This window comes from Chelmon rostratus, chromosome 12, assembly GCF_017976325.1.
Source record: "Chelmon rostratus isolate fCheRos1 chromosome 12, fCheRos1.pri, whole genome shotgun sequence".
Lineage (NCBI taxonomy): Eukaryota > Metazoa > Chordata > Actinopteri > Chaetodontiformes > Chaetodontidae > Chelmon > Chelmon rostratus.
Window position 1 is genome coordinate 8,320,386 of NC_055669.1, and position 16,075 is coordinate 8,336,460.

At 42.2% G+C, this 16,075-nt stretch overlaps 1 protein-coding gene across 1 annotated transcript in view; it reads left to right on the forward strand.

Annotated features, from left to right (window-relative positions):
• The first annotated feature begins 455 nt into the window (after window positions 1-455).
• slc1a7a (solute carrier family 1 member 7a) overlaps window positions 456-16,075 on the forward strand; it is a 31,614-nt gene continuing 15,994 nt past the window's right edge. Inside the window, exons 1-2 of the mRNA XM_041948714.1 lie at window positions 456-596; window positions 8,431-8,510. Of these exons, the coding sequence (XP_041804648.1) occupies window positions 456-596; window positions 8,431-8,510 (221 nt within the window). The remainder of the gene's footprint in view (window positions 597-8,430; window positions 8,511-16,075) is intronic.

Here is a 16,075-nt window from a genome sequence, read left to right on the forward strand (position 1 = left end):
GACTGACAGAGAGAGAGACAGACACAGATAGACAGAGATAGAGAGTGTGTCTTTGTGATGCTCTTAGTCTCATGTGGAATAACCAAGGAAGCAGCTCGGAGGAGGAACACCGAAACTCCTGAAGTGCTTTATTTTTGGACGACTACCTCTTCAATTTTACTCTTCACCCCCCTCTGTTCACCAAACCGACTTTAAATTTTTTTTTTTTTAAACTTCCTCCCTCTCAATCCCACCTTCTCTTTCATCAGCCTGCATCCATCTATCTCGCCCCACCTGCTGCATCCACACGCTCTGCCATTTCTTCCAGCGCGGTGGCGGATGTTATTTCCCTCCAGGCTCTATATGGCTGAATAAGTGGTACAAGAGGGGGCTTGCTCTGGTGGTTTTCTCAGAGGGGGGGGTACGAAGTTGCAGTCAGGACCAGGACAAGCGGGAGGAGGAGGTGGTGGAGGAAGATGGCGGTGGCTTTGGATGAAGTGTGGGGGCGGGTGAAGAATGTCTGCAAGCAGAACGGACTGCTCATCCTGTCTGTCCTGGCCGTGGTTATCGGCTGCCTGCTGGGCTTCTTCCTTAGAGGCAAGCAGCTCTCTGAGCAGGTCAGTTACTGAAAATGCCCGGTGGTGATTGTGACCCCTGGTTCCCCCTCACACCCACCTACCCACCTGCCCGCCTGCCCTATCTCCCCCATCAAGTGTCTACGTGTGACCCCGTTTCTTTGTTCAATGTCAAGATGGATTCAGGCACATTAACTCCTTATACAAGAGACTGCACCTAATGCCCTGTTCCCTGCATCCGCCTCTTTACCAGCACTTCATGTGCTACACGCCAACATTTCCACTGCATTAACTCCCACTGAGTCCCTGGAGGCTTCACCATAACTACTACATGCCCAACCCCAACCTTTACCTTAACCTACACATGATTCCAAATAATCGCAAAATCAAGGGTCAAATCCAAAAATTACACACATTCACTTTAAATGATGAAGCTTTCACCTTATTTTTATTAACCAGCACCTTTGATTACATCAAGATATACTGTAGGTTTCATCACCGCAACTGGCCACACTTGGACCCTCAAGGTGAATGATGGTACAATGTAATGAATATCAAATTGTGCCTCGGACAGATGCATTAAGGAAGAGACTTTGTTCATTTTCACCCCAAGGTTCTTAATCTGCACTGCTCATGGTGGAGTTGCAGTCAAAAAGTGACAAAAATAACAGCTTCAAGAAGCCTCCAGGGTCGGCTGTTGTTAAGGAGATAATAAGAAAAAACACTGAATGAAAATGGTTAGAATGGAATTAAAGTTCAGACTCGTCCAAAAGCCAATTCGCCTGCTGCCCCAGGTGCATTGTAATGGCAAAAGACATGCCCAAATTGTTTTCTGCTTTTTAAAATGTGAATCTCATCAGCCGCTCAGCTTGCCCACAGCCTCTCAGCAAGACTCAGTGCATCTGTGGAAAGGGATTGCCGGTGGGGAGATTAGTCGTCAATCACTCACAGAGACATCAAGTCAATAACATACCATTCGTGCTCACTTACATAATTCACACAAGACAGAATGGGAAGCAGAATTAGAGAGCTGGAATTCAGAAAATGTTAAGAGGCCGCCGATGAAGGGAGAAATAACGTCTCTGCACGCAGCTCGATGATTAGTTCCAAAGCACTTGTTGTTGTAAGACAGAAATGAAAGAAAAAAAATGCTAGAATTGCTGAATTTAGCATTTTTCCCGTTGGAGTTGGTGGGAGTATGTGTGCTTTTGTACGTATGGTGTAAGATGTGCGTAGATGTTGCCATTAATGTGTGAGCAGGCATGTCAAATGAATTTCTAGCAGCACCTGGGATGTGTACCCTCCTGGTGCCTGGCACAGCACTGCTCTGATAACCACTGCCGTCGTCCATTTTATACGGAGCGCACGTCTTTTTTTTAGGGGGAGTCACTGTGCATGTGAGCAAAACTTTCATCACTAACACTTGCTGACGGAGCTCACAGCGCAGCCTCAGTGCGGTGAACAAAAGGCTACATCACTTTATCCTCCTACGTCTCACTAAATCACTGCAGGAAGTATGTGCAGATGCAAGTTCTCCCTGAGTCCATATGGAAATAAATGCTTGAAAATGTGCATTTATTCCATATATTTCTTCACTCTCATCTGTTCAGGGTCACTGAGCTGGCAAAATGCCTCATGTTAGTTCCCACTATCTGGTATAGACACACACCCGCACCACAATACAAGAGTGAAAATTAAATAAGTTCTGACTTTCTGGAGCTTCATTTAATGGAATTGTGGACCATAGGGGGGGGAACGTGTGCTCATGGTGGCCTGAATCATAAGGAGACACACAGTCAGACACTGTCATAACTTCAGCAAGTCTGGCCTTGGAAACGAGAACAGGGGATCTGATGTAAACTGTGCATGGGAACCTGAAACATGCAGGCCACAAGACACATCCCAAAAAACTAAAACCATCAAACAACAGTGCGAAGGCAAAGACAGCAATTTTTCCAATATAAACGAACGTATATTTCCTTCCAACCTCTACAGCCATGCTAGCTGCCTCGCAAGGCTGTACTTAGCTACAGTGGTGGTTCAAGCTATCATCAGCCAGCTAACATATTCCCAATGACAATGCTATCATGCTAATGTTATGAGCCGGTATAATGTTTAAGATCAGGTTAGTATGCTAGCATGCTAACCCATGCTAATGAGTGCTAAACAGAAACAGCTGGCTGATGGGATGCTAGTTAGTTTTGCAGTTTCTTTTCCGTTGCACTGTGAGAGCTCTAGATTATCTTAATCCTAATCTATCTTTTTATTCTATTTTTTTATTATCAGAGCTTCCACAGCAATGCGTCCAATAGCTGTTGAGTTGCTTCAGTCTGGACCAAAGTGACAGACTGCCTGACAGTCTGACTTTGCCAAGAGCCACACTGTCAAAACAAGTATACTGACAGAGCTCATTCGTTGATCGTGGTAAAACACACTAAGCAGCTCTAGTCTTTGCCAGTTGCTGTGGATTGAAATGATTGACTAACAATTCATCTTCACTTTAAAAGGTGAAGATTGTCCACTGGTTGCCCTAACTGTTTTTATCCATTACAGGTCGTACACGGAGAGGTTTTCACTTCCTTGAAGAGGGCAGAATAATTCTTAATAATTAAAAAGAAGCACTCTGCTGCCCCATCTTTGTTTCTGTCACCATTAAAAAGTGGTTTTTGATTTGTAGCGTAGAATAAAAAGGATGGCGGTGAATTAGAGCTGAAGGTGAGAACAGTCACGCAAAGTGAAAGCCAGAGATTGAGCGTAGAGGTGTGTGTGCCGTTGTGCATTATGTATTTACACTTGGTATTCAGGAAATGCATCTGTGCCTTATACTTCCTAACAATCAAAAGGTGCTTTTTGTGTGTATGTGAAAGTGGTTGAAGCTGCAGATGCTTCTTTTTTGGGGGGGTAGTTTTATTAACAGACTGATCGGACCACACGATTTGGAGCTTGCGATCAATACAGCTGAGCAGATATCAGATAGTTGTTACTTGAAATATCTGGCTTTCAGCTCAGGCCCATTACAAAAATCTTCATCCTTTTGTGCGCAGTCTCAATAGAAGGAGTGATGGCAGAGAAGTGTCAAGGAAACTTTATCTGTCCAGGACATTTCATACAGAAGTATTTCACAGTCTTTTCATAAGTAATTGAGACTTGAGAATGAATGAATTTTAAAAGCCATGGAGGACAGAAATGTCAAAAAGTAAATTACAGCATGTATTCACATAAAACATTGAACAGTGTACGTATTCAGGCTGCTCAAAGCATGTTTTTCAGAACAATCACAGTCCACTTGTTTTTCTCAAATGACAAAAAGTAGCTGGGCTCTGCCACCCAGCTGCAGTTCACTACATTATCTTGTATCTATTGGTCATAACAGAAGGAGTCAGACAAAGATTTCACTAAAGGCTAGATGCACATATTGGACAGACACGCTTCATGCTTTTAAAACTGTCTATTTGTTCATACATTACATGTACATGAGGCCAGCTCATATACTTTCTGTGTGTGTGCGTGTGTGTTTGTGTGTACCAAACCTCAGCAGAAACAGCCTCTGTGTTTGTTCCACTGTTAGCAGATGCCTAGACTCAGCGACAGCTTGTCCTTCCTGCACACAGACAATACACACACACACACACAATTACACTCTGAATACTATGTTCACAGACTGACTCACAGCAACACAAAACATACAGATGCACCCACACACACACACACACACACACACACACACACACACACACACACACACACGCTCCAGCAGCCATTTGGCCTAAGCTCTCTCACTCCAAAACAGAATCAAAAAGCTTTTATTGCTCCATCATCTCACCGCACAGATGTGCTGTACTTAAATCTCATTTTTTCATTTCCGACTCTTCACCTACTGGCATTTTCCCCTCACGCCGCACTGTCATCATGATACAATAACATTTTCATTTCAGTTTTAATCCTCTATATGACTTCACACCAACATTACAGACGAGTTAACTGAGACGCTTCCTGCGTTTCAAACTCATACTTACATGCAAAATTTCCATTATTACGTTGTGCTGTTTGACCTGCTTCATTAGTCTGCTGAGTGCTTGTTTGGAAAACCTGGAAAAATTTGTTTTTTTTGCCTTCGACGTATTATCACCTTTACGGTTGCTTTGGCAAACAGGCTGGCAAAAAAGTCTATATTTACATTAGCAGCAGACACAGAAATTTCCATCACTTTGGATGTCTTGTGGTTTAGGCCACCAGACAATAGCCAATATTCACTCTGCGTTTGGCTGCTAGATGCTCCACTATGCTCACCAGCTGGTCGCTGATTGGCTGAAAGCAGTGCTGAGGAGATGAGATTGTTGAGACTGAACCAAAACAGTAAAGCTGTAAGCCGGGAAACCAAAACAACGCCTGTTCACAGGAATGGCATGGTCGGGGGATGTTAGCTGTGTTTGTCACGACAACCAACACCTTTGTATTACACAGTTATTTGACGGAACCTCAATTCTCTGTGAAGTCTAAACCATTTGAAAGCCTGGTTGTGGGCTTCAGTGTAGCCACATATTTTCTGATGATTCGTTTTCCAACACTTTTCTGTGTTCGGGGGTCATCATCCTGTCACGGTGGACCCAGGGACTCCACGAAGAAAACTCATTTTTCTGTCCACATCCAGAGACCATAACCGCAGCTGAGGGCTTGAATGTAAATTTAACTGAAGGCTGAGCAGACGCAGCAATCTCGCTCTCCATATTAACTCTCTTTACAGGTCTGGTGGAGTTCTGCATGTGTGGAAAAAGTTTTACAAAAGCTGTGGGAAATCTGAATTTCCTCATGTGGTGGGACTGAAGACTGCAAGTCTGAAAATGAAAAATATCTGGGGGTGAGAAGTTTCACTTCTCATCTCTGCTTGAGGCTAGCAGCTCGAAGCTACATTAGCTTTTTCATTGCTGCATGGTTATGTAGTTGCTAGAAGAGACTGTCTTTCTTTTTGGTGCATTTAAGGAACCTCTGATGTCCGACACCTGCGTGCTTAAAATCAAACCCATAAGACAAGAGAAAGAGGAAGACACACGTGGACACATGATGCATAAATAATTGATGAGTTGGAGGTTTGATATATTGCAAAGGTGGAAAGTATTTCCTGAAGCGTGTCAGCGTGCAATAGTAACAACGTTTAATATAAAAAAAACACACTGAGAAAATCAATTGAAAAAGTCATTTGTTGTTCGCAGGACTGAAATATGACATGATAAAAGACAACCTGACATGCTGTGAAACTCCATGCAGCAGCTTCTGTGGCAGCGACACCTCAGGCATGAATACAGATGAGGACACACAGATCATTCAGCAGCGTTCATAGCAATTCTATTCACACTTTCTGATCACTTCCATATATAGATGTGCGTTTAATCGTATAGCTGCCTTTGTGAGAAGAACACTGCAGCTCTGATACTTTTATGCAGAGTACAATACTGTAGCTGACATTGTGTCCAGTTCAAGAGCGCTGTGGAATATAATTGCTCCAGTTCTGATTATAATGAATTTTAAATTATTATTCAGGAGTAAGTAAATTATGGTCACAATCAATGTCAGTGATTAGCTCATCAGTACTTTTATTGGCCTCTACCAACTACTCACATCCATTATGCGAAATGTTAATATTAATTAGAGGTTGTTTAAATTTAGAGAGTGAACGGGTGAGAAGGCTGAAAGAGACACGCCTTGAATTTAGTCTATTCTGTGCCATCAAAGCGGCAAAAGATGTGGTATTCAACGGAAATGTGTGAAAAATAAATAAAAGCAATACGGGTGAGAAATGACTGACGTACAGTAAGAAATGACTTTGTGTGTGATGGTCTGCATCGCCCTCGTCTGCGCAGCTGATCAATTGCTAAGGCCTGGGACGCGCTACCTGAGCCGTGCAGCTCAGGCAAGCTAACCCGTTAGCATGGTCGCCAAAATGAGATGCGACAGTTCAACACTGCTCAAGCCCCACGCGTAAGACACATGATTTATTGGTTTATCATCAGATATCACAATGTCAGTGTTTCTACAACATCATCATTAATGCTGCTCCATCATTGCAACTGACCACAAAGCAACAAAATCTGCAGAGCAGGTGGGTCAGGCACAGGACATTCACCTGGGAGACTGGTCTTTGTCTCCCATGCCGAGCTTATTGTTGACTCATCGTTAGAATTGCAGTTTGGTTATGTTTAAGCAACACAACTGCTTGGTTAGCTTCAGAAAAGATCATGCTTGGGTTAAAATAGTCTGTTTCACAATGTTAACCATTTGTTAGAAAGGCTAACTAACTAACCCATGTGTGTGTTTTTCCAGCCATTTTTTGCAAAGCTCTGACATCTCAGCATCGTGACGGTCCTGGAACAACATAATTACGATGCTGTAGGAAGAACACATAATTGATCTAGTCACGCCGGTACTGTGGCAAACTGGGACAAACTGACATGATATTTTTTAAGGGAGCCTGGGGCTCATTTGCCACCTCCTCAAATTACTTATGTGTAGGTTTCACTCTGATGGACAGCGATCCGATCTCAAAGAGCATAACGAGGATATATTAAAAATATCAGGTACACACAAAGGTCAGAACGGATTGTTTATTATTTGGACCACGTGTCTGGATGTTGACAAGGTGTGTGTCCGGGAGGATAGTCTTTCATTTTGATTTCTTTTTGTTATCCGGTCTATTGGCATCATTTGAAAAGGCTCACGTATATACTGTGGAGACCCTTTCCTCAAACATTCACACAGGCATATTTGTTCAGTTACTGAAAGCTAATGGGTACTATTGACAAGAAACTGGAGAAAGAAATTTTAAAGAGGTGAAAAAAGTCCTGTGGGAGACCGCTGCAGAGACAAAGAGCATAAAGGTTCGTTTGAGACTTTGGATTTTATCTACAGCAGGAAGATGAAGATGACTTCTGTGTGACACATAGCTTTTCAATAGATCAACCGCTTTTTTGTGCAGCAAGGTCAGTTGGGATCAATGATAATTTCAGAATCAATTGAACGATGAAAGCCACTGCACAGTGTTTTCTGTTTTTTTTGCTTCGTACCTGTCTGAGAATTCAGAGCTGCAACGGATCTTAAATGTACATTAATGTTTTTTTTTCTACAGCACAAGTTAGAAAAGGAGGCTGTAGTCTGGCTTCAGTCTAAGCATCTTATCTTTGCAGTAGCACAATACTGATCAGATGATGAAAACCGTTCACTACTGTTTGTGAAAATCAGCCTGAAGAACGGCAGCAAGATTTTAAAAGTACTGATAGCTCTCTTGTGTGTGTGTACAGTTAATATTAAGCCAGCTGGTTAGCCTAGCTTAGCACAAAGACAGCAAATTGCTTTGTGCAGATTAAATAAACAAGATCATAATTAAAGAGCTTTAGAGGTGTTGGAATGTGTTTTTATTTTTATCTTTAGACAGAGCCAGGGTAGCTATGTCACCAAGTTGTCTTTGTGCTAAGCTAAGCTAGTCGACTGCTGGCTGTAGCGTCATATTTGCCTCTTCCTATTAGTATCAATGCCATTGATTCTCTCTTGTAAAAGGTAAAACCTTGCAGGACAATGACAAGTGTACTGTTTGTCCCCAGTGCATTTAATAACTGAATGAATGGGCTAAGGATCCTCCAGTCCTCCATCATAAATATGATAATGTTAAATGTTTAGTAATATATGTCTAAATACATGGTTGCCAAGGACTGATCCCTGCAGTGCTTGAACTGTTTTCATCCAATAAGCAAATCCAGTTGTGTAAATAGTTATTGAACAAGAATAATACCATACCAATGAAATACTTGCAAAACATATTTTGCTTGTGTTGGATAACTTGGTGCCAGAATCCTATTTTAATGAGTTTTTCTCTGCCACTTTGCAGGAGGTGAAGTACTTCCAGTTTCCTGGAGAGCTGCTAATGAGGATGTTGAAAATGTTAATTTTGCCCCTCGTCGTGTCCAGGTAAGAGCAGAACAGCTGTGCACGCACACACACTCCAGAAACACAGTCATACACTTGCTGTGGATGTTGATAAATGGGTTCAACGGTGGAGGTTGGTTTTCAGTGCGGGAATGTGCTACAGACTGAAAGTCAGGCTTTGATAAACAACGAGAAGGAGCATCAGAAAACACAAAACATTACATGTCCTGTAGTTTTGTGGCACTTATCATCTATAAACTGAACCAAACTGAAGTAAACTGAACTGAGCTGTATTGGGGAGATATTTGTAGTCAGTGGGCGAGTATCATTGTCACTGCAGTCACTCTCCCCCTCCTACATAAAATGATACGCAGCAGAACAATGTCGCGCTGCTCCCTCCGGCAGTGGTTAATATTAATGTGAGAAATCAGGCCTGCTGACCACACATACCTCACCTCTACTTCTGAATGAGACGAATCACAGCATTTGAGCAGCCGGGGACCTTTTTGAATGCTCTGTGTTTTGAAGTGCTTTTACTTGCCTCAGAGATACTTTGCAACCCACTAATTGCACAGTGTTTGTGGTGTTTGATGATAAAAACAAGGCACTCACTATCTGGTGGCAGCTGGTGTTTTCCACTGAGGATCTGCACTGACTTAGAGCAAAAACCTGCCCTGGACACCTGAATCCTGTAAAAAAAAAAAAACAATTATCTCATACCTGTGGGTAATTTTTGTAGTTTGTCATCTTTTGCTTTGAATGATTTTCTTTTATTTTGCGTTTTAAGTCTTTAAAGCCAGCCTGACCCTCGAGCCAGTCAGCTGTCCTCAGTGACCACCTGTTTGTTGGCCTACAGAGAGCCAAGGGTGCAGCTTTGTTCATAGACACAACTCAATATTCATGAACTGAAACACCTTCAGTTGTCTATATAAACACTGACCCGCCTTTACACCCACTGTTGGCTTATTGGAAAGAACTTCTGGGAAATGTAGGAAATTACTGTTCGAACAGAACAAATTCACATTTATTATTTTGTAAAGTACCTTTCCAACAACAAGCTTGTTCAGATTATGTCAGTTAAGGTAATTACATATACATATACATTACATATACACATCAAAGGTATCAAGACAAATTCAGTCATATCCGTCTACTTCACATCTGGCTCAGGGGTTGTTGTAGACCTAGGGGCATCTTTATTGTGGGCAAATCCTGTTCATATGAGGAACAGTCGCTATAACTGCAATGTAGACCCCTGCATGGCTTTAAACACAACTTTGTTAAAAAAAAAACAGCTTGTTTCTCTATATTAAGATCTTCAGTCTTCATTATATAACACCATCTGTCTCTACTCACACAAATCGAGTCAAATTTGGATTATTGAATGTGAGGTCCTCATCCAATAAGTGCTTCATATGTCAGGATATTATAAACACTAACTTGACGTGTTCTTCATCACTGAAACATTGACAAACCGTGGTGACTCTATCCCGGCGCCTTTTTTAATCAGCCCTGATCCGCTGGTCGAGGTGGTGGGTCAGCGGTTATTTTCAGGAACACGTCCTGCTCTCTGGTCTCAGTTGGCCAGTTTACATCTGTCAAATCGTTATCCTTCAGAATTAATAGTAAGGCCTCTATGCTCTGTGTCTTGATCTACAGATGATTTATAATCAAAGTCCTTCATCAGTGAATTCTCTGAACTGTTATCTGATATTATGCCAAACCACAACAGGGTTTTAATACTTGGTGATTTTACCATTCATGCCTGTTGTCCTTCTCAACAGCTTGCCAAAGAATTCTGACTCCTGATCAATGATTAGTCCGACGTGTGCGTCAGAGCCACACCAACCACCTGCTAAACCGAATCCTACTTGTTGCCATTAAACACTGTCGAACTGCTCATTCTCTTCAACCAATCCTGCAGCCTTATTCTAGACTCAATTGCCCCTCTCACATGAGACCTTGCAAATTAAAAATCCTCTCAGTGGCTCGATGACCTTTCTGAAGGGACTACATAAAAGCAGAGTGAACATCTCATGACAAAATACCAACTGTCAGTTAAGGATGCAAGAGCAAAATACTTTTTGAGGATTATTGAGAACAGCTGGCATAACCATGAAGAATGCTATTCAGCGCCATTAAATCTATTACAAACCCACCTGCTAGACGCTGCTTTGACCTCTCGCTAAACAGCTGTGAGGACTTTAAAAGACTCTTTTCAGACAAAGTTGAAAATATCAGACTGAGATCACTCTGCACATTTCTCAGCCCATTTCTCTGGCCCAGCTCGATCATTTCTGGCATGAAACCCACGACCTGCTGCCTTGATATTGTTCCAACCAAGTTGCTGAACAAGGTTTTTGGGAAAATTGGCTTACACATTCTCAATGTTATTAACAGCTCATCTTACTGCGAGTGTCCCACCTTGGTTCAAATATGCAGTTGATCCACTTACTCCAAATGACTTCAGACTGCTTTCAAAGCTTCTGAAAGTAGTCTCTCAACAGTTGCTACCATTCCTGCGGGTAACCGATGATCCCCTTGTAGCAGCCAGTGGAGGTCACTCCACAGTATTGGTTAATTCAGATCTCCACTGCCTTTTAAACAGCGGACCAGACATCACTTATAGACCACCCATGTCATTGGGTTGGAGGGTTGTGGAACAGCTCTCAACTGGTTTCATTCTTATGTCACAGACAGGACAATAATTGTCCAATATTCATCCTCTACCCCTGTAGATCTCTCATGTGGAGTCCCTCAAGGCTCTGAATACTCTGGCTGGGCTGATTCATGTAGGTGCGAAGTACAGCATGACATGCATTCTTAGAAGTGCACAGGCTGCCAGATTCTCCAGTCTGACTATTTTAGGCCCAAAGCTCTTAGTTGCCTGCATGAGGTCAGTGATGTCCTGCCCGCAAAAAAACAAACCTCCCAAAACAAATCATGCAAACGCACCGGTTACATGCAGGCCGCTTTGTGCAATAAGCTACTTACAATCCATGCAACAGCAAAGACTGGATGAGAAGTTAATCCTCCCTCCCTCACTCTGTCTCTCTGTCTGTCTCTATCTCTCTCTCTGCTCCGTGTCTGTCTCTAGAATGTTTCTCTTTCTTTATTTATGACATTTACACACAAGCCAAAGGGCACCAAGAGCATGCATTTGCTCATTTATTCATGGTCATGGTCCCCTCCCGCGGTTTCACACATTCAGAGCAGGAGATCACTCCATTGCAGGTTTCCTGCCAAACATGAGGCACGTGAGGCCAAGAGATGTTAATTACAACTAATCTGAAGCAGTTCATGCAAGCAGGGGCCCAGACTCAGCCATGTTCAACACAGCACTTCAGCACACGGTGAATGTAAAAGCAATCAGAGCAAATATTCAACGTTCTGAGGATGGGCCCCAGCTGCCGGTGCTCCTTTTGAGTCTGCAGCACACACAACGTTCATGGTGCCTGGCCGCCACTCGATAAAGGCAATAATGGATCATGAAGGTAGAGGGCACGTCTTGTTACCTCACAGCTGTTGTGTTTGAATTAATCGCTATCCATCCACTCTCATCTACTCTGAGATGATTTGCAGCATGTCTTTGCAACCCTCTGCAGGCATGCACGTCAGTCCAGTCACAGACGCAACAGCAGTCTTGGTTGATATCCCGCTTTTCTCTCTCCTCTGCCGTGCCCACTGATGACAGCAGAGTTTATCTCGACTGGGATGCACAGACCGGCTGGTTGACAGTGCATGGTACAGTAGGGCTTATCTAGGGGTGAATATCCGACCCGGCCCTATAGCCTGCCTGTCCCCATTTTTTCCCTCCCAGCGCCATCTGCGCGCCAGCCAAAGCGGAAACCAGATTATCCCATGAACGCGTCATGCAGAATCAATGGCCACTCCACTTACTGCCTCCTTATGTTCCATGTGTATTTTATTTTTGGGATTGTAATCACAATGAATTATTGATTAGAACTACATTTTGAAAAATAAATATATGTTTATTCAGTTTCTTTGTGGTTTCTAGTTAAAGACAGCGTTAACATTTTTCATAAAGCCCTTGGAAGCTCTTATTCACCAACGCTTTGGCTGAGATCTGAGGGTCAAAGGTGAAGAACAGTTTAATGATATGCAGCTTTTGCACAAACATATGGCTGATCCACACCATAATACAGTGAGGTGTAAATGAGTCCTTCTTGATGGATAACAACACTGTGATTAGAAAGCCTATATCCATCTCTTTATTTGTCTATATTTGACCCTCTGAACCCTTTGAGTGTTGCAAAACAGATGCGAATGGGTCTGTCCTGCAGGTTGTGTCGCAAGGTTTTGAGAAATAGGAATCAAATACAGTGTGGAATGCAAATGGGAGGTGTTTTATGTCAGTTGGCTTGAAACAGGCTGAAATTTAAATACACAACTGACTGTCCTGGACATGGTGCATGACATCTCCTGAAGATAAAAACACTGAATAGTGAATCAGATATGTAATCATGTACAAGTCTATTTGTTCTTGTTGAAGCAGCATGTATTTCCTGTAAATTCGTATTAATTGGGCACTCATATCATCTCCGCTGTTTTTGGATTTCAGATTTAAATAACACACGGAAGAAGATGTTTCAATCATGTGTTTCGTACGGATCGATATTTGCCCGTCACAGTGAGATGTGCCGCTGCCTGATTTCTGTACAGTGATAGATCTCCCAATTAGGCTTGGAGGGCAGATAATTCCCTGTGAATATTTCTCTGAAGAAGAGAGAGGCGAAATTAGTTTTTTTTTCTTCTAATTTTCTACAGACTGTGCAAATGCATGAGTGAATAAAGGACTGTGATTATTAATTGAAGTCCCCGTTCCCTTTTCACTGGATGTCAGAGCGACTCGGTGAGATTGACACACATTGTGATGGTCGTTTGTCAGGCTGCAAGTGTCTCCTCTTTATTTTTTCTGGTTGTACAACAAGATGACCTACATATATTACACATATTTCATCATTCATTCAGTACTCCATATGGTGCCATTAAAGATAAGATGCCAATTTTCTCACGACCACAAAAGGGACAAAACGCTGCCATTTGGTCCATTGCTCGATGCCACTGCGGTGTGGGTGAGTATTTCCCAAAGTGTAAAGTGTAGCGTATATTCATATTCTTATTCAACTCGAAAGGCAAATTTTTTTTATATTTTTACTAGAAATGTACCATTATGTAAGATTATGTGAATCAACTTTAAACTGAATACAATTAGAAACTAGAACAGAAATCAAGATTTGGAAATTTGCAGTGAAAAAAAAGGCAAAAAAATTTCAAAGGCAAAAGACAATGATTCACCAAGTCTGCTTTTTTTATGGATATTTTTGCTGCTCATGATTAATTCGAGCAGTCCATTGTATGTATGTCTGATCAGCTCTGGACTGCATCTGTTTCTTGAGTCGGACCATTTAACAGTCATCAGAGATAAAATTCTGTGCAGTGATGTTGCTTGCACCTTTAGCTAGTGTGGCCTTTTTTGTGCATTTGTTTTGAAGCATTTGGTTATTCTCATTTCTCATCTAGCGTCAAGTTTAAGTTTGATGAACTTTTGACCCGTGTTGACCCTGACAAATCAATATGAAAGTGAACTCATCTACAAGTGTAAATGTCGGATGATTTTGATTTTTAAGACGGATCATTGACAGGACAATTTGAGAAGAACAAAACAATGAATACAAAACAATTACAAAAAAAATGTAGCCAGAAAACAAGATGACGTTAGCCGTCCGGGAAGCAGAGAGCTGACGTGATGTCTGCTGGATCTTATTGGTTGGCGCGGCAGGTCAGGTAGTAGGGTTAGATAAACAAGAGGTTTAAAGTGAATTGGTTTTCTTAATCTCAACATACAGAGAGACAGATAAACACACAGCAGTACAGCAGGGCAGTGAGGAGTTCCCCAGCGGCCGTAAAACTACACTAACCCAAACTAAGAGCACAAAACTCATCTGAGAAACCATTAATTTGTTAAATCAAATATTTATTCATTCCTTAGATCGGGGGTGGCCTTATTCCTATCAAGGGCATTTGAGTTTTTATAACATCCTCCAAGGGCCATGCTAAATTATTGGGACGTACATCTGCTGGTTCCACATTAGACGATGTAGCAAATATTTTCAGCTCCTTTCACCAAATGTCTGATGGAGTTTTATGCTTGCTCAAAAAAATCCTCTCCTCGGGTGGTGTCGTGCATGCCGTACAAAAACACCAATTCCTCCCTCATATCAAACCGTGCAGTAATCCCACACACAGCAATGGCTAGTTGTGCAGCATTTGTTATGTCTGTCGCAGACCAGGGGGAAAAACTGCACTTTCTTGCATTGTCCTTCATTCAGAATATGGTCTTGTGAGAGCTGCTGGTTGAGCATCCAAACTCCGCTAAAGAGCATTGACTTTGTCCAAGCACATTTGTCCCTGCAGGTCATCCAGTTTAGCATGTTTGTAGCTGTAATGACACTCGAAATTGGCCTTTTTTCATCAGTGTGAGCGTGTCCACACAAATTATGCCCACTGGCCTGCCGTTAACTTTGACAAAAAATGACCTTGGTTTGTCCATTTGTCCTGGATGGCATTTCTACTTTCCTTTTCTCGGCAGTCACCATGATGCATGTCACTGATGACTCCTTTCTGCTACATGCATGTTACATTCTGCCTCAGATCATGATGTATGATTTCATGCTCAGTATTTTTCACTAAGCAACAATGAAAAGAGCTCCTCTGGGCTTCAACCTGTTTCCCCATATTTTAGGTTAGATGAATATGCTGCTAATAGCACATGCAACAATGCTGGCCAGCCCTGACCTTTATTTGAACTGGTTGCGATATATTCAGACAATGACTTGTGTTGAATATTGACTGGCGGTTACTTTGTTCTTGTCAGGAGGGTGACAACTGTGTCATTGAGAACTGCTTGTAAATGACGGACGCTACTGATTAAACTTCAGTGGCGTGCACCTGATTTTTCAGAATAGTTGCATTTAAATTACAGTGTAGTGAGATTCCACGTCTTTTTTTTTTTATTATTATTATTCTGGTGGTTAAAGTTTCTCATAGAAAGTTTCCATAGAAAAAGGAAGGAAATTTTTCTATGCATTCCATGTTCAAGGAATAAATGGATTTGACATCTAGACACTATAAATAATCCTGGCACATCAAATAGTGAAACTGCCATGAAGCAGAACATCGATGTGGCCTATAATGACCTGAGCTCTACAGTGTGACCACCACATGTCATGGATGTCATGGATAACCCCTCTCCAAGGAGCCTCGGCCTTATTTCTTTTTTTTTTTTCATCTGGACGAAGGATTACTGTAAAGCTCTTGCTCAGCATAGGTGCAGCAGGGAGGACTATAAGCCCCATATGGTCCAAAAATCTTCTGGCAGATCTGCTGGTACGTGTGCTTGAAACCTCACGATCGAGGCACATGGCAGGTGACATGCTGTAATCCCACCTTGACTCAGGTATCAGACGTCAGGACAGAGAGCTCAGCGTAAGCACAATGTGTCCAGAATCAAGAGTCCATTCAATTTCCCATCAAAGAGAAGCACCAGTCCAAAAGGATTTGTGCATAGAAAAAAGTGCATCAAT